The following is a 27,993-nucleotide window of genomic DNA, read 5'->3' as shown; positions in this document are numbered from 1 at the left end:
ATGAATTCGAATCCAGATCCCCCCTCAAGTCCCTCTCACCCTCAGACACATCCTGGAAGGTCCCAGCTGAATGCTGCTGCTGTCGACCAGGGTGAGAACAATCGCAGACCTGGACCATCTTCAAGAGATCCTGCAGGTTTTTCTTCTTCAGTTCCTGGCTACCCCTACAGTGGGGAGAAAGCTGAAAAAAATGGTAAGTATAAAAGGATTTTTTCTGTCAATGTCTTATATTAAACATTGGAACACCTTTTTTTTTTTTTTTTTTTTGTATATGTATTCTAAACTCTGTGTAAAGAGATGCTGTGAAGTAGGAAAATAAATTTCTCCAATTTCTTTCAACGTATTGTTCTGGAGATTACTCATTTTCCCAAGTGATTTTTCTTATGTACAGAGCAACAGGAAGGAAGCTTGTTTGAAAAAATGGCAAAAATTAAATGTAATATAACATTTTGACTTAATTTCTGTAGTGGCCTAGATTTTGTGCTAACTATAGCTTTAATATGAATTGCAATGTGGATGAGTAGATACAACTGTAATGTAAACTGAGGGAATAGTAAACTGATATATGAAACCAGAGCAGCAGAAATGAAGATTAGCAGGTAGATAAGAAGTTGGAAGACTCATCATATACTCTGAGAGGCAGAATGATGCTTTTTTTCCCCTTTACCATGAAACCATTGAGTTTCAGACTGTGAAAACTGATAAAAGAAATGCCTTGTGCGAAAGGTTGAAAGAGAAATATTTGGCTTCTGTATTCAGATGGGAGTTCCATTGTTAAATCTAGCACTCGTGCAAGAAGTTCTTGTGTTCAAAGTCTAATAAAATTACTGCACTTTGGTTAAAATTGGACTTTTGATCCTGAAGCTGCTTGTGTGCATGTCCTTAGATTCAGAAATGAGTTGTTCTGTTGAAGGCTGTAAGGCTCTCCAGGAGTTTAGAACATGTGAATATCTACAATGGCATGTGTCAGATGCAGCTGAGCTCTGCACAGTTCAGCCCAGAACTGTGGCTGTGTTGGCACATCTGCTGTTTGCACCCAATTCAGAACTGACAACTGGAACTCTCTGGGTTCTTTGTTGCCAAAAGGCACATTCCAGATGGAGGAGAACTTTGTTGGATACCTTAATTTCTGGCATGCCTCTGTGTACCATGACCAACTCTGTCACCTCACCCACCTTTAAAATAATTGAGAGATGATGGAGAGTTGACACTTCTAACATTAATTTTGTGATTATTCATTTAGGATCAGTGCTAACAGGTATGTTCTCTGCTGTTCTTCGTTCTGCAGTTTCTTAGCATGCCTCAACAGGGAAAGAAGAGCAACAATATTAGGAATTGGGCTTTGTAATGTGATTCGAAAGTGGAAAGTACAGCTTTCTGCTGTTGGGGCCCACATTCACTCAAAATTCTGAATATCAGCACAAGCCATCAATCTAGTGGTGTTTTACACAGGTTCTGTCAGATATTCTTCTCTAGGTAATTTGGAGATTTTCAAATTCTATATAAATACTGGACTTAAAACTCAGTATGATTTAGTTCTTGGTTCTCTTTACAGATATTGGGACTTTGTATTTACCAATGATCCCTATACAGTTTTGTATTGTGCCCCTATAAAAGGTTATTTTTGAGCACTGATACACTTCTTCATTTCAGTTCTGATTGATTTCTGGTTACTCTAAATCTCTTCCCATGAAAATCTCCACAGTGTCTGGTGCCACTGTTATAACCCTTTCCATCCTTCTCTTAATATACACAACTATTTAATGCTTCAGAATGAGCTACTGCTTGCCACTGTGTCATGCTGGAGTCTAACAACCCAAGATCTTCGTGGGTTTAGTTCTTCATCCAATATTTTCTTCTACAGTTGATTTTACATTTATGTCATTTGTCATAATATTAACAGTTTCTAGAACTGAAAACTCATTTAAAAGAAAGGAAGCAGATGATTTTTCTTCCACCCACATCAGCATTGGTCATCAGAACTTAAAAATGGGGATTGTAGTAGGATTTCAGAAAGAAGTGCAAGTAGAGAAGTACAGGTTCAGTCAGGTATGTGTATATGGAAACTAATGTCATGTCTCAAACAGAAAATTGGCATTTCAGCTATTTTCAAAACGTGTGACCTGATAAAGAAGTTATTCCTTGGAATCACTAGAGCCTTTACCAATAAGTAACATTGAAGTTGCTGATAGACCTGGGAAGAGTGAAGGATCTGGTCTGTTAGCTGTCGTGGTGTGGTTGTGTAAAAGAACACATGCACTAGATCAGGTGTTGTGGAAAGGGCTCTTCTGACTTTTTTTCTTGAGAGATTAAGAAATCCAGTTACTTTTAATAGATACTGTGTGTCAGTATGATGATGACTGTAACAGAAGGAGGACAGGAAAGACCAGCACATTGCTGTACAGAAAGCTATTTCAATGTGTTATTTAGTAAGTTGAACACTCCATTGGTGATTGAAATACCTTGCATGAAATACCACGAATTGAAATTTGTAGTAGAAGTAATTTATTTTGTCATAGATGAGCTATGCTTTTTTTGAGATGGGGTAACAAGTAACAAAGGTAACTTTGTCCTAGGCTGTATTAGACAGGGCTTTGCCAACAGGTGGAGGGATTTGATCTTTCCCCACTGCTCAGCACTGGTGAGGCTACACCTGCAGTGCTGTGTCCAATTCTGAGCTCCCTGGTACGAAATGTGGACAGACTGGAGAGTGTTCAACAAAGGACCACTAAAATAGTGAAGGGGCTGGAGCATCTCTCCTGTGAGGAAGGGCTGAGAGAGTTGGAGTTCAGCTTGGAGAAGAGAAAGCTCAGGGGCTCTTTGCAAATGTCTGTATATATTTAAAGGGAGAGTGCAAAGGGGACAGAGCCAGGCTCTTTCCAGTGGCACCCAGTGACAGGACCAGAGGCAGTGAGCACAAACTGGAACACAAATGGTTCTCTTCAAACATCAGGAGACACTTGACTTATTTTGGTTTTGTTTGTTTGTTGGCATGGATTTGTTTGTTTGTTTTTACTATGAGGATGACCAAGCACTGGCACAGTGATGACTAAGCATTCAAAAGCCACCTGGATGTGGTCCTGGGCAACCAGCTGTAGGTCACCCTGCATGAGCAAGGGGTATTGAAGCTGGTGACCTCCAGAGGGTCCCTTTCAACCTCAGCCATTTGGTGATTCTTGCCAAGGTATCTGTTTTTGTGATCTGTTCTTTTTTTCATCCAGTCTTTCCTTGTGTATGCTGTGTGTAAGGCTATAGCATCAATGTGAATGTTAAGCATTCTCCTGGAAACACCCAGCTCCTGCAGCATTATCCAAATTAATGAACACCCTGGCTCTGACTCAGTAAAGCACTTAAGCACACACATCCTCAGCTGCACAGGTAGTTCATTTGGATCAAACTCCTATATGACAGGGGTTTTTGTCTTGGCAATCTTTCAATCTGTCTTCTGTGAATGTATCATTAAGTAGTCCTTTTGTTACTCCTTGTATAATTCCTTTCACAATGGGAGGTAACAGTGCTTTAAGAATTTATTGTGCAAATCAAATCTGAGTTTAATGATTTTTTTCAATTGTTGATCTTGGTTTTGTTGCTTTGAAAAAGAACAAGGGAGTTTTCCTATTTCTGTCCAAGGCCATTGCATTCTCTAGAAAACTTCTGTCTGTACAAGTTATTGTGGGTTTATGTGTGTGTTGGGAATGGAATGAATATCAATACATCAACTCTTACGTTTTAAAATTAAAAAAAAAAAAGTTGCTCCCTCAAGGCTGTTCCTGGACAGGAAGTTTATTAGTGAGCAAAGCATATACACTACTAATTAGGTCTTCTGAAATTTTAAAACCATTGAGTCATCAGTACTCATGTAAGCAAATTACAGGCATGTTGCCAGTTGGTTAGGCAAAAAAATTCTGCCATTATTTTAGTAGTCTGTGCCAAGAGGGATGTGATACCTAGCAAGGAAGCCCAGTGACTGCTTGGTAATAAAGTCAGGTGAAGTTGAAACAGACTGAGACTCAAATCACCTAAGACACTTCTGTGCCTCCCAGATGCACAGGACGCTCAATTTCTGCCCAGGTACTGCATACTTTTTTGGCAACTGTATTTCATCTACTCCTTCCTTCAGAAACAGCCCCAGAGCAATGTGAAAAGAAATAGCTCAAGTAAGAGGTCTGGAGCTCTCACACCAGATTCTCTTTAACGGGGTTAAAAATATTCTTGTCAGTGGAACCATTTCCTCTGTGCACACAGAGCAGAGCTAGGAAAAAAGCACCTTCAGTTTAGTTAGCACCTGAGTATCAGAGTACAGCTGCTGTGAACATGGTGTTTTTGGAAGAGACACACAAATCCACATTCCAGGTAAGTCTGTGTTGCTGAGCTGGAAAGGAGCTTTCTTTGTCCTAGTGGATGTTTTGCTTTTGATTCAGGTGAAAAGAAAGCAGAATTGAGAGAAACCTCTCATGATACACTGGTGATCAGGTGCTTGCTTGGGATGTCTTTAACTGCCTCACGTCAGCCACAATGGCAACTTGAACTGGACTGATTCTCATCCCAGGTGAATAATCTATTGTGCTGCAGGTTGTCTGGAGGTGTTACCTTCTAATGCTGCCATGGTTTGAATTTGAATCAGTAAATAAAAGAGGACATCCTCAGATAATAGAGGAATCTGTGAGACATTGTGAAGGAGACAATTTTTTTATGTGGATGAAACAGATTGTGCTTTTCTATTCACTGATGTGCATTTGCTAGCCAGTAAGGTGAGAGAGAAGGAATCAGGTAGGAATTCAAAAGTGAGAGCTTGGGAAGATTTGAGTGCATTGCAAAACTAAGTCTCAGTGCTTGAAGAATCTTTCCTTTGTTAAGGAATTACTTTTTGTTCTGTTTTTTTGCTGTTAAGAATATAAGCACAAATCTCTTGCTTTAGAACTGAGAATGTGTGGGGAAGGTATTTGTACTGAGAGCTTTGCAGACAGAAGCCAGTTTCTCATGTCTTGGTTGTAGAGTGCAGAGTTCTGCTGTTTTTAGGAAGGTTATGAGGGGTTTTTGTATCTCTTGGAATTATTTTATAAATTGTGTGACCTAGAATTTATAAACAGTACCCAGAAATTCCTCTCCAAACAGTTTACCATGCATTGTAACAAAGTACAACACTGCCTCTCCAACACATTGCTAAATGATAGCTAACAAATAGAGAACCTCTCTAGTGAGCACATACTTTCTGAGTGTTAGTCTCTTCCACTTCGGTTTACAAAGAACTTTTCCTTCAGAGCTCTCTTTTAGCACTTCTGTATTTTTTTTTTCTGGCAGTTTACTTACACAGCCAAACTCTTGAGGCTAAGTGAAATGTTTGTGCAAAGCCTGAGGAAATCATAAGAATCTGTGGTTGTTAGAAGAGGATGATTATGCATTGAAGAATTAATTACTTAGCAATTTATCTGTCAGCTTATTAATACCCCTTCAAAATTTACCTGTAATTACTCAGGCTCCTGGAAAACTCATTTGCTAAGCATTGCTGTGGGAGAGAAAGGATCCCATCCAAACAAGAGTTAGTAACTCTGTTTTCAGTTAAAATTTTGGGATGTAGTCATACATCCCAATACAGGGTAATGGGAATTGGCTTTTTGAGGTCTGCTGCTGTTAAGAACATGGTGATGTTTTTACTGTATGTAGGATTAGGACTGGATACTCACTTCTTTGAGAAGAGATTCTCCACCTTTGCCTCATTTCCCATTATTGATACTACTGATGGGTTGGTGGTGGGACATGATGATCTTTTTGAGCCTTTATGATTCTCTGATGACAATTTTGTGTTTACACAATGAACCAGGTTAAGACAACTGTCCTAGCTCAATCTTCCTCCATTACTTTTCAGGTGGATCAACTTCCTGACCTGTGTCAGTTGATAACAGTTTGTTCCAGAGTGTTAGGAGGATAGAAATGAGCAGCCAAAGGGTAGAATGGGATGAACTATAGTAAATTATATAATGAAATAGGAGTGGCTCTGTAAATCATTTGGTGGTGCCAAGGGCTCAATGTTCCTATCATACACATTTAAAAAATTAATCTTAAAAAACCCTTTTAATTTAGTTTCCTCTAAAATGAATCCAGTAGGTGTGTTCCACTGTGCAAACAAAATGCCTGAAATGGGAACAGTTAGAAAATTAAAAACACATGCCTCATGTGAACCAGTTCTCTAAAGCATCTGAATCCAACAGTAGCAAGAACTGCTAACTTCTGCAGATATTTTGTGGTGGCCTTGGAGGAAAACATTTGGAAGTACCTTATCCATCTTCAGATAAAACTGCAACAAATTCCTGTTAACACTGCAATAATGGAGAGACTTGAAACTGTTATGCCCACTTCGTTGCAAAGTTTGAGACTGCAAACAGGACACTGAGAAATCAAAACAATCTTTTTGCACAGTAAGTTAATTATTAGAGGTGGTTACTAAGCATGGTAATAAGACACTGTGGACCTACAAAATGGTTGGGGTGAGCATTTTTAAAGGCCTGCTCTGTTTTGAAGATGAACTAATGAACTGCTGGAGTGTCTGTGTGGCACAGAATTGCTGAAATTCCACTGAGCACCTACAAAAATATGTGGACTTGAAGTTTATGATCTCAACTCTTTCTCACATTGCTTTCTTGCAGGTTGCATTTGTCTTCTCACTCTCACTTTTTTTTTTTTTTTTTTTTTTTTGGTGGGGAGGGTTGCTAATGGTGATTATCAGCTGAGAATCCAGGAGGCTTCTGAATGTGTGAAAAAATTCAAAATACATAGATGGGCAAATAAGCATCTAAAGTTAATGAAGTCTTTGATCAAAGCCATGTTTGTTGTACAAAGTATTTCTCCCTCTCCAATGAGTTCCTTTGTGTCGTTTATTCTCTGTGTACAGATCATGTTTATGATAGGATGCTTGATGCCTGCTTTTAAGTGGGATGTCAGTTTTGCCAGAAACTTTACTCCTACATGGGTACTGCCACACAATACCACTGAACTTCTGGAGCTTGGGGAAAGTGAGTAGGAGGATTTTTCCAGAGACTCAAATGCCTCTGCTGAAAGCTCAACAATCCAGTGACACACAGAAGCTATTAGAATCTACATTTTTGTTACAAAATGTACAGATTAACTTTTCCTAAAAGCACATTGATAATAGACATCTGCCTGTGGATGAGCAGATCAGGTCTTTTTCCAGAAAGAAGGAAAGAGAATGGATGCCTTTCACTTTGGAGATATGCTTGCATAGCACCTGCTAGCAAATAAAAGGTTTTTTATTTTGTCGTTTATATGTGTGTGCCTTTGCTGACATTCTAGAAAGATTGTTTCCTAGTGAAAAGAAAACTTGTAATAAAATGCCTGCGTTGTTTACTTTGTGCTTGCATTCTCCTTGCTCGTTTCCTACCACGTGTTATAAAATCTTTATATTTCAACAGTATAAAATTTTCTTCATATTAGAAATTGAGCTGTTGGTAAAAATCCACAAGAAAATTTTCTCTAGCTAGTGTATTAATTTGTGAGCTTAAAGTAAATCTATGCAATCTTCTAAACAATTGAAGTGTTTCATGTTTGTGACAGGCAGTTATTTCTGATGTTTTGGTCATATTTTCTCTCCTTGATGATTACAATACAGTCCTATCATAGTTTTTAACTGTACTGTGAGATTTCTGCTGACTTCCTAAGAAGCTGTAATAGCATCTCTTTCTGAATGTACCCTGCCAAAGGTAAGCATTGGAGCAATACAGAGCAAAACTGATGAAAGCTGAGGAATGGGAGACAGAATTCCCTTACAGCAGTGGTTTGCAAATCCCAGTCAGCTGGCCAGAGCCGTAAGATGTCAATACTTCAAAGCAGTCTGCAAATAGAGTTTTTGAAGGTGCATTGCCTTTAGCAGCTGAATGCTTGGCTTTTAAGAAGCCTCTTTTTCTTTGTTTTGCCATGACCTTAGCTTTACAATGATGCATTCTTATTTCTAAGAACTTGTTTTCTTCCTGCCTTTTTTCCATCTGTCTTTGTTTTTACATATGCTTCTGGCACTCTTATCTGGGTACTAAATCTAGCTTGCTGTTGCAAGAGTGCCCTCCTGAACTAGGTTCTGTGCATTGCCCAATTAGAAGTAATTCCTGTCAGGGTTTCTCTGACCAGTTACTTCATGAAGGTTATTTATTAAATGTGTCTAAAAGCCTGTTATTGATATGTGATTGAACTGTGGTGTCTATGGAATGTGATACTTCCTGGGAGGTAGTTGAGGTTATTATGGCTCCTTTTTGCCTTTTCTCAGTTTGTCTTAGTCATGTTTATTCAAACAAAAGATCAAGGAAACCTCACTTAAAATCCTGTGTTTGAAAAACAACCCTAAAATTGGCAAGGTCAGTCTTGAGATGGACTGCTTATCATTGCTTGGCTCACTTTACTGGGCCAGCTTTATCAGTTTTCACCTGTAGCAACTGTCAAATCTTCCCCAATCTTACCATCATGAAATGTTAAAAATATGTATGTACTTTTCTAGGTGTACATTTAGTGAGCCTGGAAGTGTGTTATCACAGGCCAGGACTGCATGTATCAGATGTATTGTGCATGCACTTAGCTCTTCCTGACTATTTTCAGTCACTTCAGGAACACTTGTTATACTGATGAAAGAGGATGGCCAATCCAGAAATCTTGTTTCATATCTTGTCATCTCAGATCCTTTGTTCTCCCCAACATATGGGTTTTTTCCTCCTCCTCCTTCATGTCCTTGTCACTTTTTTTTTCTGAGCCCAGATGAATGCTTGTTGTCATGATCATATAAAGTGTGTATGCCATACAGGCTTCCTTCATACACCTCGTGTGGGTGTTGCTTAATGCATTAATCTTTTGTTCAGCAGAGTTTCCATGCAGCTTTAATATTCACTTGTAAACCCTGTAATTTCTTTTAAGCTTATATATTTTGAGAGAATGCTTTCTCTTCACTATTGCTTTTGTCTGAGAAACTGCTTTCAATTTTCCTTTTGTCTTGTTCCAATTAGCTTTCCACTGTTCAAAGCATTTGGAAATACTCAGCTTCTGTTGTGTTAAAATAAAATTTAAAAAAAAATTCATCTCTTGTGTGTGATAACAGAACTGTCCTGTGGCTGGCCCTCAGTAACTGTGTGAACAAATTAAGATCTTGAGCTCAAAAGGAGAGATTTGGATCATTTAAAATGCCATTTTTTTGGCTTCGGTAATTGTTGTTTATGCTCTTTCTCCTTTTATCTGGAGAATTTGGGTGCTGTAGCTGTGACCTAAGAAGAAAGAGCTGTGTAAACCTGGCCAGGGGGAGATAATGGCAGGCAAGGTGCTAAAACTCCTGTGTCCCAGGTGAATCCACTCTGCTGAGAGCTCTAATATGTTTATGTTGGTGTATCAGCAAACATTTTTACTTTTCAGTATGCAGTCTATTGACTCCTTCTGCATGGAATAACTTTGATGGGATGGTATGTACAGTGCACTCTGTGTGTATACATATACATCACCATCTTTCCTTCTATGTAATGATTATTATGTGTCTTTAAATACTTCAGAGTTCATGACTGGAAATCAGATAATTTTATTTTTTTTTAAAACTGTTTGCCTTAAGTGTTTGCAAAATGTTTTGTTAAGTAATAGAATGATGTTGGACACCTTGCAGTAAGTCAACCTGAATAGAATGATGCACAAATGAAGTGTTTCAGTTATCTATATGTATTATATTAGAATCTATTGCATCCATCATTTTGCTGGAGTGCTGGGAAAGAAATTTTATCATCAACCCCTTGTACTTTGTCTACAAAATGTTTTACATTGGAAGATTTCCTATATAAATGGTGTAAATCTGTTCTCTAAAAGCTTGTATGAATGTCAAGGAGTTTGTTGGTTTGTAGTAAAACCATGAGGCTTATGCATCTTAGTTGATCAATGATAAATTCTTGAAGAGGAAGGAAGATTAGTCTTCCCTCTTTTTGTCTTAAAAATGTGAAGCACTAGTATCTTGAAATCTCACTTGGATCAAACCCTACTCTGGAGTAATTGCCTGTGTGTTCATGTGAGAGGTAAGGGACAGGAATTTCATCCTGACATCGTGCTGCAGAGTATTCTTTTAAGAACTGCAGTGTTTTCTTTTGCAACATATCCTGTTTTTGATCAAAACCTAACAGAAACAGCAAAAATGCCTGCCTATGCTGAAATGCATGCTGAATCCCCACTTAAACCCATAGCAGCAAAGCTGGACTCAAAATAGGGATCTTGCTTTATGCAGTCAATGTGTAAAGTAATGTATAAGGTTTCAAGAAGTAAACAGTAATCTTTAGTTTCAATCAGCTTGTCTCTTCTGGAGTTGTAAAGCATACTTCTTACTAGTAAACAGAAATTACTAGTGATGTTTTGATAGCACCTTTGAAGTCTTTCAGCTAATAATATGCAGCTTTAAATGCTGTATACGACTGTGAAATGCCTGCAAGCCTTTCTCAATGTCGTTGTAGTGAGTCTTTTTTAATAAGTCCTTTAATAAAATGGGTTAAAGTGACAGCTTTAACCTGTTCAATGAAAAGCCTGAATTTCAAAAGTGGATATTTTTATAGCCCTTCAGAGGTTTAAATGCTTTCTTTAGCATTCAGGACATAAATTCAGCAGACTCAGAAATATCTGCTTCATCCTTTGCAGATCACAATTTTGTTTTTTCGCACTTCTTATTTTCAGTGGCATAGAAAAAAAGTGAAAGGATGATACATCATGTATTTTAAGCTTAAGATTTAACCACACATAATAATAATTTTTTTTTAAGTTTTATTTTTATTAATAGTGTCATTGTTCCAATATCCACTGATTAATTTGTGTTGAGTCATCTGTCTCCATGAAGGTGGAATTAGCTTGTTTTGTAAATAAGGAACTGAAGCACAGAGCAGCCTGATTCATAGAATGGTTTGGGTTGGAAGGGACCTTCAAGATCATCTAGTTCCAAGCCCCTGGCATGGGCAGGGCCACTGTCTACTAGACCAGCTTGCTCAAAGCCTCATCTGACCTGGCCTTGAACTCCTGCAAGGAGTGGGTATCCATGATCTCTCTGGGTAACCTGTGCCAGTGTCTCACTACCCTTCTGTAAACAATTTTTTCCTGATGATGAACTGCAATTTACATAGGGTCTTGGTGGCAGAGTAGGAGCTACAGTCCATTATGAAGTACTTACTACCCTTCCATGTTCTGGTCCTGTCTTAATTTGTTTCTTATGTATGCAATGTGCTCCCTAGAACTTGCCTGCTTTCAGTTGAATGGCTGCAAAGGTGGTGAACCTTGAATAACTGAGAACCTTCATTGACTTACAGAAACACACCTGACACACAACAGCTAGTGAAGTCTATTTTAATTGTCATAAAAGATGCATGAACTTTTGCAAAATGAATGTTCCTTTCTTCTGGAAATTTTTATGTTCAAGACAGTAAAATTTGACGTTAAATAGACATGAGTTTTTAGCAAAGCTGGAAAAGAAAAGCTACTGACAGCCTTTCTGTTGCAGTGTTCTTATGTGGGTGGAATAACCATTGAGACATTTTCTGACTAAAAACACACTGAAGATCAAGGGTGATAAGTTATAGATCACCACTTTTTATGCTGTTTTTAATGTGGGTGCATTATTGTTTGTTCTAATGTTGAGCTGAATTGAAAGAAAGCATATGTTGTCCATCCTTGTTCCAAAACACACTTTGACTGTGTTTTGGACTTTTTACCTTCAGAGCCTGACCTAAATACTGTAAGAGAAAATAAATTGGTAGAGCAACCATGAAACTTGAGTTGTTCATGCTTTATTCTTATTTATCTTCTTTCTTATCCTTTAAGCAAAGATATTGCTTGTTGTGGAACTCTACTGTACTAAAGCTATTCTAAGTTTCATACCTGAAACACTCCACAACCTGCTGCTCTGCCCTTGCCCTAGAGGAACAACCCTGTATTCTGTTTTTAATGTGTTTTCTAGAAGGCATTCAGCAGAACAAGTGATAGAAGGGGTCAGAGCCATGCCATGCTCCTAGGGTGTGGCAAGTGGAGCTTGCCAGAAAGCTGCCTTTCTTATTAAGGCTTACATCAACTTTAGCAAATTGCTTTTTGTGTGTGTATAAATCCAAACACTGACTTCTGAGTGCTGTCTCCTCTATTCCTTTATGCAGAGAATCACTAAAATATTGCTGGTTATCTCTTCTCAACGTGGGAAAAATTGCTAAACTGGGAGGGGGGGGGGAAATCTATAGCCAAGGCTTGCTGCAGAAGTTGTCATGCAGAGTTAATAGATAAGAAAGCACAGGAAGAAACAGAAAATTACTGCATGACCTGACTTATTTGGGTGGAGTAGATAAATGAATATTATGTTTTTTTCAAAGAATATGCTCTTCTCACTTCTTGTTCATTGTAAGCAGAAAGCCCTTGAGTGATGTCTTTTAGTGTGAGTGGTGCCTTTTGGAAAACAAGCTTCTGACTTGTTTAGAGTTCCACCCTGTTGGTTATATATCTAAGGAAGGAGATGAAGTGGTTAATTTTGCTGAGATGCTGTTTGCCTATTTTACAATAATGTTTTTACAACTTTCTGAAAAGACTGAGTACTAAATGAAAATTATTTTTCATTATATGCCTTGTTTAACCAGACAATATGTTATAATCTGCTGTTATTATTTTTCCAAGTGGAGCTTGGCAGACGAAACTGTGGCATGGTGAAGGAGAAAACTTACTTCACAGTTTGCTCTTGTTAAAATATATCCATTTTAATGAAAGCACTGGCTTGTAGCCTGTTCTTGTTTGGAAATAGTCCCAGTACCAGGGATGTGAAAGAATGTTGGTAGTCCTGTTCTTCAGGAGATTATTAGGAATAGGATGTTTCTTCCTTCCTCCCACCTTTAGAGAAAGCAACAATGCTGAATGGCATCTCAGTTAGCAGGGCTGCTTACAAGCTTCTCCTGTTCTTGCTGCCCAGATTAGGCAGAGACTGAAATCTATAACCTTGAGTGAATGCCAGAAAGCTTCTCTTGGTCAGTTTCCTACATTTGGAAGCTCTCCTTCCAAACCACACTTTGCATTCAGTCTTTGTCTTTAGCATGTAGCTACCAAGTGTCATGGTGGGTTTGGTGGTCTTGTAGGGTAATGTGGTACATGTGGATCAAGCTTTGGTGCTTACCATTGAGATTGGGTCTTTGTAACTACAATTTTAGGCAGACTGGTAAAGCTTCTACTGTGACTCAAGGGTCTTCTCTTTTCTTGCACTTTCCCAGCTTTAAGTGTACAAATTGTGTTGGTTTTTCTCTTCTAAAATTCTTCCAGCTAATTTGTGAGAAGTCACCTCAAAAGTAACAGCTCTGGCCTTTTTCAGCTTGTCCATTAAACTTATTCTTCACTCAAGTAGCATGCAGCACAATGTTCTTCACAAACAGTGGATGTCATACAAAGCTCTCCAGATTTTTGTTCTTTGTGATTAACCAGTGGAGCAACATGCCAGTTTTGAAGATTAAAATAAAGTCTGTGTATAAAGTTGATAGAAGGGAGGAAAAAAATTGGTATGAGTGTGAAATCTCACAAAAGAGTGAGGTTTATAAGGTGGAATCATTGTTAGTTTGTGTGTGCTGCAAAGACTGAGGAGGTGAGCTTTCAAATGTACTGCACATGTTGTAAAGATTGGTTAATTTTCCACAACTTTTGAAGTCTCCACTGCTAAATAAAGAGGCTGCCAAGTGAGAGGCTGAAGTGCTATCAGGAGTAACAGCACAGGCCTGATCCATGCTACATGTTCCATGTGTGCTCATATTTATCCTACTGAATATTCTTCTGTTGAGCAATTAATTCTGTGGTAATAAATGAGAAGCTGTAAACTCTATCAGTGATATCCTGTGGCAAGTCCCAAATAACAAGGTATTTGTAATGGTAAATAGGCTGAAGTACAAACATTGAGTTGCAGTGTAAATATTGTAACAAGTTAATTTCCACTGTTCTTGCAAAACTCTTGTGATGGATTTATTTTTAGCTCTAGTCCTTCAATCCTTAAGCACATATAGCAATGATTTGTAAAATATTTTCAAATATTGCTAGTAAACAATTTTCTTTATCAAATTAATTTATAGAGGGCATGAAGGAAGAACCTGAAATGCTCTTTGAGGAACTGCTTGAGAGGGCCAAAGCTGGAGAACCAAAAGCACAAACAGAGGTAATTATAGATGCTCTTTGTCCAGTCTTGTTTGCTCTTAATTCTAAAAATAGCACTGCCTGCTGCAGAGCTTCTGTCTCTTCTTTAGTCAAGTTGTGTCTGTTTTGATCTTAAAGTATACCACGAAAGGTGATGCCAAATGGTGTTTCTGCCTTTAGAAATGCTGCTTGCATGGGAGTGTGGCTGAGTTCAGGTCTAATTCTTGAGTAAGCCTTTAGGACACACATGAAAACGGGGAGGATAGGCTGAGAGCATGAAGAAGATACAGAGCTGCTTTTGCTTCTTAGAAGCATGTGCCAGAGTTACTGGGAAGGTGTGCAGATAAGGACTGTTTAAATGCTGTTGGTTCAGCACTGCTCTGTGTATGATGACACCAGGATTCCTAGGCTGGACTCTGTGGAACAAACTGCCCTTCAGGTGCTTTAGCAGGAACAGAGCTTGGTTGATGTTTTGCTCTCATACCATTTCTTGGTGGAACTAGCACATTTTAGAAAAGCAGCCCCTTGTTTATTGAAATGTAGCTTGTTTGCTTGTGTAATGCCTGATAGAACTGAATTGGTAATGACAGCTCTGTCCCTCTTTTTGTGTTAGCACTTCAGGCTTTAGAAAAATCACACCAATTTTCCATTGCATTCCATTGACTGGTGTATTGGTCTAGTATAAATAGTTTAAAATTGTTTAGAAGGGTTTTAATTTGTTTGATGTGGTTAGTGTTTTACCTCAGCATTCTTTTCCAGCCTCAGTTTTGATGGCAAAAGGGAGTGGTTATTTCTCCTACACATACCTTGGTGGTTTGGCTTTTTTCCCCAAAGAGTGCTACTTTTTCTACAAATGAAAATAAGGTGGGATGAGAAAGAAATCCTTTTTAAAGCTGGCTTAAAAAGGCAATACCAAGCTCTATCCTCACTCCAGTTCAACTTGCCTGAGGGACACTCTGTCCTTGGACCTGTAACCTGAGACAGAAACAGATTCCTCACCTTTGAAACAGCTGGTGGCATTAGGCAGGATGAAGCTTTACCCTTGAGGAGTTCACTGCTGTAAAATCCACATTTTGGCCCCATTCCTCCACAGAAAAGGAAATCCCATCAATATTCTTTCAGGATATAACTTCTGGTTGAGTAAGAAATAGCTTATGTCATCTAAGCCTATGATGTGTGCATATGTATGAATATAAATTTTTTTTTTTTCATCTTTCTCAATTCATTCCACTTTCCCTCCCTCACTGTAGCTCTCCAGCTGTGTACACTTTCTATTCCCACATGATGATAGGACTCTTGTTATAAAATCCAGCAGAATATTTTGTTTCAGTTTGTGCTCAGGATGAACCGACAGCCTGAAAAGGATCCCCAAATACAGTTATTTCTGTTCTATGAAATCAGATTCCTAGTGACTTGAGGAAGGGGAACTAAGAGTTTTTTAGAACCCCCCAAAAATATGTTTTCTCTGTTGTTGGAACTAGATGATCTTGAAGGTCCCTTCCAACCCAAACCATTCTATCAGTCTATGATAGAATGCATCCTTTTAGAACTGACTAGAAAAACTTGGGTTTGTTTTGCACCTTTGTTGGAGTGGGAAGCTGAGATGGCACTGTTGTATTGTTTGCTAATAATTACAAAATCAAACACAAGAAATCACTCAGTTCACTGGCTTGTAGTTATTACTATGAGTTTATTCAAAAAAAGCCCAGTAATGACTATGGAAATAAATGCACTGAGTGGCTGTCAACCTGCATTACCCTAGCTTTATGTAGTTTCTTACCAAGAAATAGCTGTGCAGCAATTATGTAAATGAGACACCCACAGCTGGGATTCTGTAATGGAGAAAAGGCAGTTCTGTATCTTTAACTGGAGGATCTCTGCAAGGGGACTGCTTGAGATAACCACCACCTTGTTTAGCCAGGCCCATAGGTTAGGGCAGCCTTGGGAGAAGTACAATATGAAAGTCTGTGCTAAGCTGTTACCAGCTGTGACTTCATTTCACCATATTAGCTCATGGGAAAGAGAAAATCCCAGATTGGTACAATAACAAATCTGAGATTAATACCTTCTCCCATCAGTTCTTCCTCCTTTGAAGGCCAGAACTTTGCAGCCATCTTCAGGTGGCTTTGTGTAGGAGCTTTGCTGTGACAGTGTAAGGTGGCTGTAGCACAGGACTTGTTCAGAGGGAGCTGGCAGACCTTCCAGGAGTATTGCACAGAAAGCCTTAGTTCTTTGTTACAGGACATGGAGGGGGCATCTTTCCACTACCAAAACTTTTAACATACACAAAAGCTTGTCATTCTGTAATCAAAATAAAGGGAATATATTTTTCTGGGTGCTCAGATTTTGAGGGTGTGTTCTGTAGGGGTTGTTTGTTTGTTGTGGGGGTTTGGTTTGGTTTTGAGAGAGAGTAGATGATTAAATTTCTGTATGCCACTGGCACCAGGCTATTAAACTTAATTTTTGTGTTTCTAAAATGAGGCTATCAGTGTTGTCTGGCTATTGTTATAGGAGGCAGGGGGCAGGAGGAAAAATCAAGATAATTTTTACAATTAAAGAAAACTTTTCACACCAGGAGCTATACCTGGTTCTGCTAGATGCCTGAAGACAAATGGCAACCAATTCATTGACCTGGCCAAATGTGTTGTCATTCTGATTTGCTTCTAGCTCTGGAAACTGATCCTTCCCTGCAGAAGATCAGCTTACAACTATGTTCCTTAGTGCTAGGAGCAAATGTTTTGACCTTTTGTTCAAAGAACTTATTCTAGCCGAGTACCAGAGTGGGAGGAGAGAGACAGGGTAGGGTGTATTTCAGTAATTGAAGGAATTCTGTTCCTTACTTATTCTAGGTGGGGAAACACTTCTTAAGATTAGCAGAAGAGGAGGATGAAGAACTTAACAGTTGTAGTGCTGTGGACTGGTTCATCCTTGCTGCTAAGCAAGGTCGAAGAGAAGCTGTCAAACTGTTGCGTAGGTGCCTGGCAGACAGAAGAGGTATGGTTCTCTGAGACTTCATGCTTGCTCTTCCCATTCTATCTGAGTTAATCCTACATTTATTTTAACACTGAAGAGGGCTTAAAACATGAAGGGAATGTGCATAGCAAAATGATGTTAGTAGCTGCTGGCAGCCTGTTCAGACAGGTACTCTAAAAGGCATTAATTGCTGATACTGCTCATAAAAGCGTTTGTATCAATCTTCCCATTCCTTCATGGAATTCCTGCCTGTTCTTCCCCTTCTCACCTTTCATTGAAACTTTTTCTGTGACTGTGAAGGTCAAGTATAACCACACACCACCTACATATCTGCTGTTGTTTCACTCATGCCCCTCTCCAACCTCACTCCTAATTGGTCTTTTCTCAGGGTCTTCTCCCACTTTAAGATTCGCATCTTCCTTCATGTTACTTCCCACACTTGGAATGGTCTCCTCTCGTCTACCAACTATCTGAACTCTTAAATACAGAAAAGAAAGAAAAATAATCCACAACTTTCATTAAATTCTTTCTGCCTTTTACATGCCATCCATGTATGAACTTTTGTCTGAAATGCTTTACTTCAAAAGTTGAAGCAAGACTTAAGGATAATGCATGTCATGAACAGTCCTTGAAGCACAGCTTAAACTTAAGGAAAGTGATTAGATTTTGATGAGAGGTGGGCACAGAAAGTCATTTCAGTGATTTTACATAAGTGGTCAAAATTGAATGAAACTTTTCAAGTTTCAGATGAAACTGAGTGAAAATAAATTGTGGGCAAATCTGTTATTTCTGTGTGGATAATAGTGTGTAATATATTTTTCTTAAGGCATCACCTCTGAAAATGAGCAAGAAGTGAGAAAGTTATCATCTGAGACTGACTTGGAGAGAGCTGTGAGGAAGGCTGCCTTGGTCATGTATTGGAAATTAAACCCCAAAAAGAAGAAACAATTAGCAGTGTCTGAACTACTGGAAAATGTTGGGCAAGTTGACAATGAAGGTTTGTTTTATGAACTGATTTATGTATTGATAAAATCCAGACATACAGGCAGAATACAGCTAGAAACCTAAAAGGCTTTATAAACAGTCAGGCCTGAGATAACAGTAAATATGATCTATTTCAGAAAAAGTAACTGTTAAAGACTCTAATTCTCTTAATAACTGTCTGCTCTGGACCAGTATAGTTCAAGAGGTCTGGCAGCTCCTGCTGTGACTCAAACTCTCATTCAAGTGACACAATATTAAAAATAAATTAATTTGACACTTGCTGTCCTTGGAAAATAAATCTTTTATGACTTTGCAGTAGGATTTTTCTAGTTGTTATTTTTAGTTTTATCTTTTGCTCACCAATCATCCTGATGATATTTCACTTCACAAAGCCAGCCTTCTAGACACGTGGCTCATGGCCATTACAGCAGTGTGTGTTAGCTGTGTCATTGCTGTTCCCATTTCTAATGCAGTCAGAGGAATGCAGAAAGCTCTATAGCCACCTCTTTCTGTGTCTACTTGTCTTTTCCTGACTTGGAGGAAATACCATTCTCCAAATACTGCAGCTTGAAGAACATTCCAGTTACTGTTCAATCACTTTAATTGATTGTTTTGTCTTTCCATAAACTTCTGGTATTGAACTAGATGGAGAGAAGCAACCTGGCCCAGTCCCAAAGTCTGTGCAGAAGCAGAGGAGAATGCTGGAGCGCTTAGTGAGCAGTGAATGTGAGTGCACAGTGCTGCTTTCAATCTTGGCCTGTGGATTTGGTTTCTATTTTATTTTACTGAGCAGTTTTGTGCTGCTAGAGTAAGGACATACAAGAAGTTTGGATTGCTGTTAACTGATGGTGTCAATTTATTATATGTGCAGGGTAATTAACAGAACTCACAGAAGGCATCACCATTAGAGTCACCTGGACAGTGATTAGTGTGTACTAATGCATGTCATCTGTTAATTTGATAATCTTGCCCTTTCAGCACATTAAGGCTATTCAACAACAAAAAAAAATAATTTTGCAGTTTGATTAATTTTGTTGTAGTTCTCAACTGTAGTAAGCTTTCTGATTACAGCAGGGGAATTAATTGTTCAACAGTTTAATGCAGACAGATCCCTCGTTCTATTTGTCTTGCTTCTGTTTGCCATTCCCTTATAATTAATGTTTTTCTCTTTGTAGTTGTTCAGGAATTGGTGGGTAAGATGCACCATGACGTTGCTTTCATAACTTAGGAGACATGTAGTTCATGTAGTAGGAAGGATCAAACCACACACATAGAGGCAGATATTTAGGCCCAAATCTGTGAGTTTTGTAAAGTATGGTAGAGTTGGTAGGTTGGAACTCAAATCAAGTTCTCCCTAGCCTTTCATACCTAGTAACTGATGTGCTGCTGGGCCTTTAGGAGGAAAGTCAAATTGGTAGATGAAGAAAATTCATTATAAACAATGAAATACGTAGTTTTTTCAACAATGATGTCTAACACAAGATTTGATTAGTTATTGTGGGGAGAAATCTCACTTTCTTGAAATAGGTCATGTGAAATAGTTCCTGTGCAATCCAGATTTGTTGTTGAGGAGCATGTTTAAATGTCACATACGTAGCATATCTTATTAATACAACTGTAGTTCAGTATGTGTGGTCTGTGGGTTAGTCAGCCAAATCTGGGGATCAGGCAGGTTTAAACTCCATGAAAGATTAGATTTACATTTCATTAGGTCAGCTTGGCCTTTGCCTTCAGGGATTGTGTTGATTGTCCAGGTGACTTCTGAAGATAACATTTGTGAGAGTGGAGTTTAACCACAGAAGTAAAAGAGGAGGAGGGCCACATGCCTGTGTATATGAGTAAGAGAGGAGCTTGTGGGAGTGTCGTGGGGACCAAGCTTCAGGTCCTATCAAAGTTTCCATGACAGTAGGTCAGCTGTTCTTGTGACTTGTTTGACACTTATGGAAAGCCAGAAATAGTCCTTCAAGAGTAAGACTGTGATGTTTCATTGTCCAGTCACCATATCATAAGGCAGATGTATGTGGGTTCATTGGAGCTGTGTTGCATTGGAGCTTAATGAATGGCATTGATGTTCCTTCCATCCCTTAGCTGAACTGACCAGCTCTATCATGCTGATAGAGCATGACTGCAAAGCAAGTCATTTTGCTCTGGATGTTTCAATAATTCAAAGAGTGTTAGAAAAGGAACTGGCAAATGTTTCTTTTTCTTTTTTTTTTTTCTTTTTTAGGCTTAAATGGCAGATAAAATAACAGGAGAGTAAATGAACCTACGTGTAAGCGTAGGCAGAAATTGATGTGCATATTTTTTTTCTTTTCCCCATGGTGGATGGGGGAGGCAGGGGAATTTGTCATAATCACACTGAAGAAAAAAAGATTTGAATAATAAAGTAGAATCTACAACATTAGGCTTTTTATATCAATTTAAGAGACACTTGGCTGACAAAATACTAATAACGTTTAAAAACCGAAAAGTTTTCATCAAACACTTAAAGCAGGAGTTAAGCTGTTACCTCTTCTCCAGAGAGTTTTCATCTTTTCATGGGTGAGCAAGACAGCTGTTACTCTCTAGAATTTTCTTCTGTGATCCACTGAGTTTCTCCATTTATCCTACCAGCAAGAAATTCTTCCTTTGATTTTAAAACACTGCCAGAATATGGGAGATTGTTTTTAAGCCAGATGTGTGTTTGCCAGTATCTGATCTGAGCCTTAATTGGAGGTACAAAGAGGAGATCAGAGCTTCCATTGTCAATGGACAGGGGTTGTGTGCCTGGGGGTGTACATGTCATTACATTGGTGGTCATCTATACATAGTAAGGTAGTAACTCTTTCCTTCTCAGGATGTCCCATGGCCCTGTAAAAGTGCTGTTAAAGATTTTTTTTATGGGATCTAACCTTGCCTGCTTGGTGATTCCACACCAAGAAAGCTGTCTTACTACTGTATATTTTGTCCCAGTAGGACAATAAGTGTAGACTGGATCTTACAAAGAAGTTCTTCAGTATGAGGGTGGATTGCATAGGGAGGTTGTGGCTGTTCCTTCCTGGGGGTTGTGTCGGTGTGAGCTGAAATTCTCCCCCCACTGACAATAACCAGGCTAGCTCAGTCTAGAAGCAAATGAAAAGCTGTATTTACAAGCAGAGTCTAAAATCTACAGTGAAATGCAATGAATATGTACAAATATACAAAATTCACAACATTTACAAATATACACAATCAACAGAAAAAGCACAACCGATCTCCCTTTGCTTCCCCCCAAGGGGACCCTCCCAAAGGGGCCTCTCTCTCCCAGGAGCTTCCCCCCAGACCCCCCCTGGACAGAGAAGCAGAGTTAGTTAAACAGAAAGTTGTTAACTTAGCTGCCAAGGTCAGTGTGTTATCTTCAGCCAGAAGAGAAGAAAAAACAGCAGCCAGACAGCCCAGCAACTGCCCCCACTGCCGAACGCAGAATGTGCAGAGTGCCTACTTTGTTTTGGGTAATAGTTCTTAAACATTTCTATCTATCCAATGGAAGTGTTTAGAACAATTGTTATTTTGCTTTCTTATACCCAACAGTGACTTATTTACATTCTTTCACTTTCTCTGTTCTGAACTTAAATTAATTAAGTTCAAAATTAAAAAAGAAAAATTAAAAAGACAGTTTCAAACCATCACAGGGGTGTTCAAGGCCAGATTGGATGAAGCCTTGAGCAGCTGAGTCCAGTTGAGAGATGTCTCTGCCCATGGCAGGGAGGTTGGAGTAGATGGTCTGAGGTCCCTTCCAACCTAAGCCATTCTATGGTATATTTGGTATTAGGCTTGATCTGAACCCCACCAAGACTTATTTCTTTGTGCAGGCAATGCTGCCTTGCAGTCTGTGAATCATAAGAATAGTCAGCAAAAATAAACCCTTTCTTTCTTCTTGAGAGGCATGCCAGATGGTGTTTTGTGGGATAGAGGTTCATGCAGTGAAGGAAGGGGGAAGTAAAAGGCCAAGCAAGAGGCAACATCCATGTTGTGAAATTAAAGCAAAAGCTACATTGCAAGCTGCTGTTTTCCTGTTGAACTTCCAGCACTCCATTTCTTATAGCAGATCTCTTGATGAAACTCCCTTATTTTGTTCTGTATCTACAGTGTTTTCAGTATAAAATATTAATATATTTATATATCATTTCTATAAAGGCAGCATTAAAAAAAAATTAATAGGCTGAAACCCACTAATCCTCCAGTTTTAAATTTAGTGAAACAGTTCAGTTTTCTGTCTCTCCAACATCTCAAACTAGTATTAAGCAGCCCAGCTTTCATATCTTTGTATCAGCTGATTAGCTAAGCTCAGTGTGTAGGAGATGTGTTACATATTTTTGTCATTCAAAAGTCTTTCTCATCTACAGCAGTGTCAATTTCCTTTAGTGTGTGGAAAAAAATTGCAGTTAATTATCCTTCTTTACAAATGGCATCAAGCTTGTCTGCCATAGAAACCAGCTAATCCATGCCAATGCTGGGAGCTTGCTGGGAGAAGTTTGAAGCAGTATATAAATCATCTTCTGCCTTGCAGCATCCCTTGAGTTTTCAGAAGTAATCTCTTGCCTCTCTTCTACTCAAAGGAACTTCCCAGGGCAGTGATAAATTTTATCTCTGTGTACGACTGAGTATATCTGACTGCTAACTATCTATTTTAGATCACAGTTGATTCAGTTTGGGGGAGGTCCTTTGTATAGCATATTAAGTGAATACACTCTAATCCATAGTGAGTCTTGCAGACTTCAATCATTGCATATTTCCCACAGTAATATCTGTAGCTTCTGAACTCAAGAGAGATGCTTGTTGAATGCCAAATCAGAAGTCACTTTTTTATTTCATAGCATACAGATGATTCATTACTGTTCCTGTACAATTCTTCATTGAGGCTGTAGTTAAAGATTACTCTCAAGAAGTTGCCAAAGATATAACAGCTTATGATTTAAAACTGTGTGGCCTAATCCAATGTAGTCTATTTCATTGGAATACTTGCAAATAAGCTCTGCATTCACTCACTCTGTTCTCCTGCATAATAAACTTACCTGTTGGTCTGACAAGATTTAAAGTAGTGTTATACTGCTGTCACAAACAGCTTGTTGTTTTCAGCCCAGAATTGAGAACAAGTTGCATGCTAAGCCTGTGTTATCAGTAGTTCAGTTTTTGAAGCCCAGAGTAGACCTTCCTTAAACCAGGAAAGAAAGTTACTATCCCAACTCATAATCAGTACAGTGTTGTAGTGATAGTATTTACTCAAAGTCTTCTTTTTGTCTTTTAGCTAAAAAATTTATTGCTTTGGATGACTTTGTTGAAATTACCAAGAAGTATGCAAAGGGAATCATTCCATCTAACCTGTTTGTGCATGAGGAGGAAGATGAGGAACTGGCAGGGAAGACTCCTGAAGAGTTACCCCTGCGACTGAAGGTAAAAAGGCAACAGCAAACAGGTTGCTGAAGGGTTCTCAACTTACACATTTCAGTGTACTCACACTCACTCCCACCTGACTCTCAAACCTGATGTTTTGTCTATAAATGTCAGTTTAAAAATCATTGCCACAATTTCTTTTTTGGAGTTGACTTCATATGTTTATAATTTCATATGTGAGTCATATATTTAAGAGAGAGGGATAATGCATCTTCCCTGGAAGATGGCAATCTAACTTCATTACATCTCAGCCAGGATTTAAATGTTCCTGTCATAGCTGCCATATTTTTATTATAGATGTTATTATATGCTTCATATCTTTCTTGTTTAAACAGGAGCAAGCAGGTGGGAAAAATTATCCATAGCCTTGAGGTGTGAAAAAGTTCTGTTATGAAGGAACTCAAAAATGGTGGAACTGGCTTTTAGTGGTCTTCTGTACTAATACTTCTCTAGGTAGTGAAAGAAGGGGAAATTAGGGTGCATGCACTCAATGCTGGTATAAATTTCAAGCGAGATAGGGGGTTTCTATCTGCTGATGTGAGAGGTTTTGTTGTAATTCTCATTTTGTGTTACTATGTGGGTAGAAGGGGAGGAAAAAGGAGGGGTGAGGGGTATCTCTTTCTGTTCTTTTGAATAAATAGTGTTCTGAGAGATGCATTTACAAAGAATGACAGGGATGCCTTTGATGATAAAAAGGGGAAAAGGCTGCACCTCTATTGATTCTATGTAAAGTGTATGGTTGGTCATAGGGAGAGGATTCAATCCAGCAATCCCTCTGTTGGAGTTGGAGTTCGATGATCTCTGAGGTCCCTTCCAGCCTAAGCCACTCTATGATGCCATTGTCTGGTAACTGTGCTGGAAAATGCCACATAAGACAGAATTTTAAGATCCTGAACAGTTACTTCTGGGGAGTTAAAAGAATCCCTAAACTTGTAGTTATTATAGTTAAAGATGTTTCTTCTGCTGTCAAACCAGATTTTGACAGCTGCAGCCCTAGGTATTTGGAGAGAATTGTTCTAGAGATAAACCCCAGCTGTAAAGATCTCCTGTAAGTGCACATGAATCATGTGCACCATTTCCTGCAGTGTGTGTGCTTATCAGAGTGTACAGCACAGTCCTGCCAGAACAGTGGTGGAGTTAAATGCTTTAAAGCTGCTCTACTCACAGCTCAGGTAATGACTTAAGATAGTGCAGGACTGCACCCATGTAGTTTATCTTCAGTATGAAATTAGCAGAGCAGAATATTCGACTAGGAAGCCATTTAATTATAGGTGTCAAAGGTAATGAAATACATCTTTCCTGAAATCAGAACCACCTCTGAGGTGCATCTGACTGAATTAATCAGAACAGAGCCAATAATCTCAGACACAGTAATCTCATTTTATTGGCAACATTGGTCTGAAATATAAATCTTTTCATGGCAGCTGAGTTTAGACATCTGACTGCTTCAGCTGAGAGTATCTGTGATGTAAAGATAGAAAACTGCTGCTAAAATAAAATGCCTCTTTCTCTCTTTGCAGGTGGTAAAGTACCCGCTCCATGCCATTATGGAAATCAAAGAATACCTTATAGATCTGGCGTCCAAGGCAGGAATGCATTGGCTCTCTACCATCATTCCAACACACCATATCAATGCTCTCATCTTTTTCTTCATCATCAGCAATCTGACAATTGATTTTTTTGCCTTCATTATTCCATTAGTCATATTTTATTTGTCCTTCATTTCTATGGTGATTTGCACGCTGAAGGTTTTTCAGGACAGTAAGGCTTGGGAAAACTTCCGCACTCTGACCGACCTGCTGCTTCGTTTCGAGCCAAACCTGGATGTTGAACAAGCTGAGGTGAACTTTGGATGGAATCACTTAGAGCCATACATTTATTTTTTGCTCTCAGTGTTCTTTGTCATTTTTTCCTTCCCTATAGCAAGCAAAGACTGTATACCGTGCTCAGAGTTAGCTACCATCTCAGTTTTCTTCACAGTGACAAGCTACATGAGTTTAAGCACGTGTGCAGAACCTTACACACGGAGAGCACTGGTGACTGAGATAGCTGCAGGTTGCTTATCTCTGTTGCAGGTATTACCTGGGAATTTTGGCTACTTGAAATTCCTGGGTAAAACCTTCTTTACAGTTCCTCTGGGCCATTTCTTTGTGATGAATGTAAGCATCCCATGCCTTCTGTTTCTGTATTTGTTCTATCTTTTCTTCAGAATGGCACAACTACGGAATTTTAAAGGCACCTACTGCTACCTGGTCCCGTACCTGGTCTGCTTTATGTGGTGTGAACTGTCTGTGGTCATTCTGCAGGAGTCCTCTGGCATTGGGCTCGTTCGGGCTTCCATCGGTTACTTTCTGTTTCTCTTTGCGCTCCCAGTGCTGGGTGTGGGCATTGCACTGATGTGTCTCATCCATTTCATTAAGTGGTTCTTGTCTCTGGAGCTCATGAAGATTGTAGTGACTCTGGTTTTGTGTACTGTGCCTTTGCTCTTCCGATGGTGGACGAAAGTGAACTTCTCTGTGGTTGACATGGTTAAATCCCTCACTCGCAGCTCGATCGTGAAACTCATTCTGGTGTGGATTACAGCTGTGGTGTTGTTCTGTTGGTTCTATGTGTATCGCTCTGAGGGGATGAAAGTCTACAACTCCACCTTGACGTGGAATCAGTATGCCTTCCTCTGTGGCCCCCGCTCCTGGAAGGAGACCAACATGGCACGTACTCAGATTCTGTGTAGCCACCTGGAAGGACACAGGGTGACGTGGACCGGGCGGTTCAAATACGTGCGGGTGACCGAGATCGACAACAGTGCAGAATCTGCCATAAATATGCTTCCTCATTTTATTGGGGATTGGATGAGATGCTTGTATGGTGAGACATACCCCCTCTGTGACCCCAAAAATGTGACACTGGAGGAGGAAGAATTGTGTCGGCTCAAGTATCTGACGAAGCACAGCTGCCACATGAAAATGTTTGATCGATACAAATTTGAGATAACTGTGGGCATGCCTTTCAGCAGCAAAAATGGAAGCAAGCCTATAGAGGAGGATGATATAACCAAAGATATTGTGCTGAAGGCAAGCAGTGAGTTTAAAAAAGTGTTGTTGAACTTGAGGCAAGGAAGTATAATAGAATTCAGCACCATTCTGGAGGGTCGTCTTGGCAGTAAATGGCCTGTCTTTGAACTGAAAGCAATCACTTGCTTGAATTGCATGTCTAAACTCCTACCTGCAGGGAGGCATGTGAAAATAGAGCATGACTGGAGGAGCACAGTGCATAAAGCCATTAAATTTGCTTTTGATTTTTTCTTCTTCCCATTCCTGTCAGCTGCATAATGAGCTCTCATGTTGGTTCAGTGGTATCTTCAGCGTACACTGCATTTACACTACCAAAGGTTTGGCTTCTTTAAAGGTGAAAAAACCAAACAAAAAATACCCCACCTCTGCAGCAGTGCTCCAAATGTGTGGTGATGTAGAGCATCGAGTTTTGTGAGTGTACACTCTGTATCCTGACCTTATACCCTCTACTGAAGTCATCTATACTGGTTCAAGTTTATAAATGAATGCAGGGGATTGCTGCTGACTAATTGCATGGAGACTCTTTTGTCCACAGTGCATAGGTATCTGCCTGTGGTACGACACTAGATGCTTCACTTGATGTTAAAAGCACTTTAAATATTTACAACCTGCCCTTTAGTATTTTCACAGGTGTGATTTAGAGTAGGTAGCTGACAAGAGCTGATGTTGCCTGTATTGCTTGTATTTATTTGGTATTTCCTAGGAAAAAAAGTGATCTTGTAGTCAGTACCTGGTGGTGGTGTCTGCATACAGAATTCAGTGTTTCACTGTTTATCCATAAGAGGGTGACTGATCCTTTCTGAAAGGACACACCATTTCACACCCCAGCGAGGCTGTGTAAAGGCCTCCAGTTTCCTTTTTTTTTTTTTTTGCATTAATGTTCTGCACAAAACTTGCTGTTTGTTCTGACTGGTTATGAGTCTATGACACTAAGATGTGATCCGTGCTGGTGTGTGAAGGAGAAACACAAGGGTAAGGCCAGTATTGAGATGGTGCCAGTAACAGACAAGCCAAAGCAACTGAAAGTCTACAGCAGAAACTGAACCCGTGTGTTTGTTTAATGATTTGTATTGTGCAAATAAACATAAATGCAAACTTGAACTCGATGGATACAACATTTGTTCATTATGCTTGGATGTCGTGAGCAGTTGTTTGTGTTGCACTGGTAACAGCTTTCACAGAAAGGTACAGTTCAGAAAGTTTAAAATGTGCTGGTGTGAGGTACTTGAAGTTGTATTTCACATTATTTAGAGCTGTCAGTAGAGTCTGATTACACCAGGAGAAGTTTTTGTAGCTGTGGAATCTACAGGTGCTGCTTATCCCAGCTTTGACTGTCACTTGCTACCTTTTTTGGTCACTGGACCCCTGTATTTCACAGACTCTTCACTCTCCCTGCCTACTCCACAGATCC

The 27,993-nt window shown here is 39.2% G+C and overlaps 1 protein-coding gene across 1 annotated transcript; it reads left to right on the top strand.

Moving 5' to 3' along the window:
* WFS1 (wolframin ER transmembrane glycoprotein) lies at positions 1-27,425 on the top strand. The gene is made up of 7 exons (XM_054391545.1): positions 1-193; positions 14,082-14,164; positions 16,992-17,136; positions 17,942-18,112; positions 18,745-18,825; positions 23,366-23,511; positions 25,032-27,425. Exons 1-7 carry the CDS (start codon positions 1-3, stop codon positions 26,838-26,840), a joined length of 2,628 nt encoding a protein of 875 aa, XP_054247520.1. The 3' UTR covers positions 26,841-27,425.
* The last annotated feature ends 568 nt before the right edge of the window (positions 27,426-27,993 follow it).

This window comes from Indicator indicator, chromosome 23 (genome assembly GCF_027791375.1).
Source record: "Indicator indicator isolate 239-I01 chromosome 23, UM_Iind_1.1, whole genome shotgun sequence".
In the NCBI taxonomy this organism is placed as follows: domain Eukaryota; kingdom Metazoa; phylum Chordata; class Aves; order Piciformes; family Indicatoridae; genus Indicator; species Indicator indicator.
Note: the sequence above shows the minus strand (reverse complement) of the source record. Positions and strands in the feature narration are given on the sequence as shown.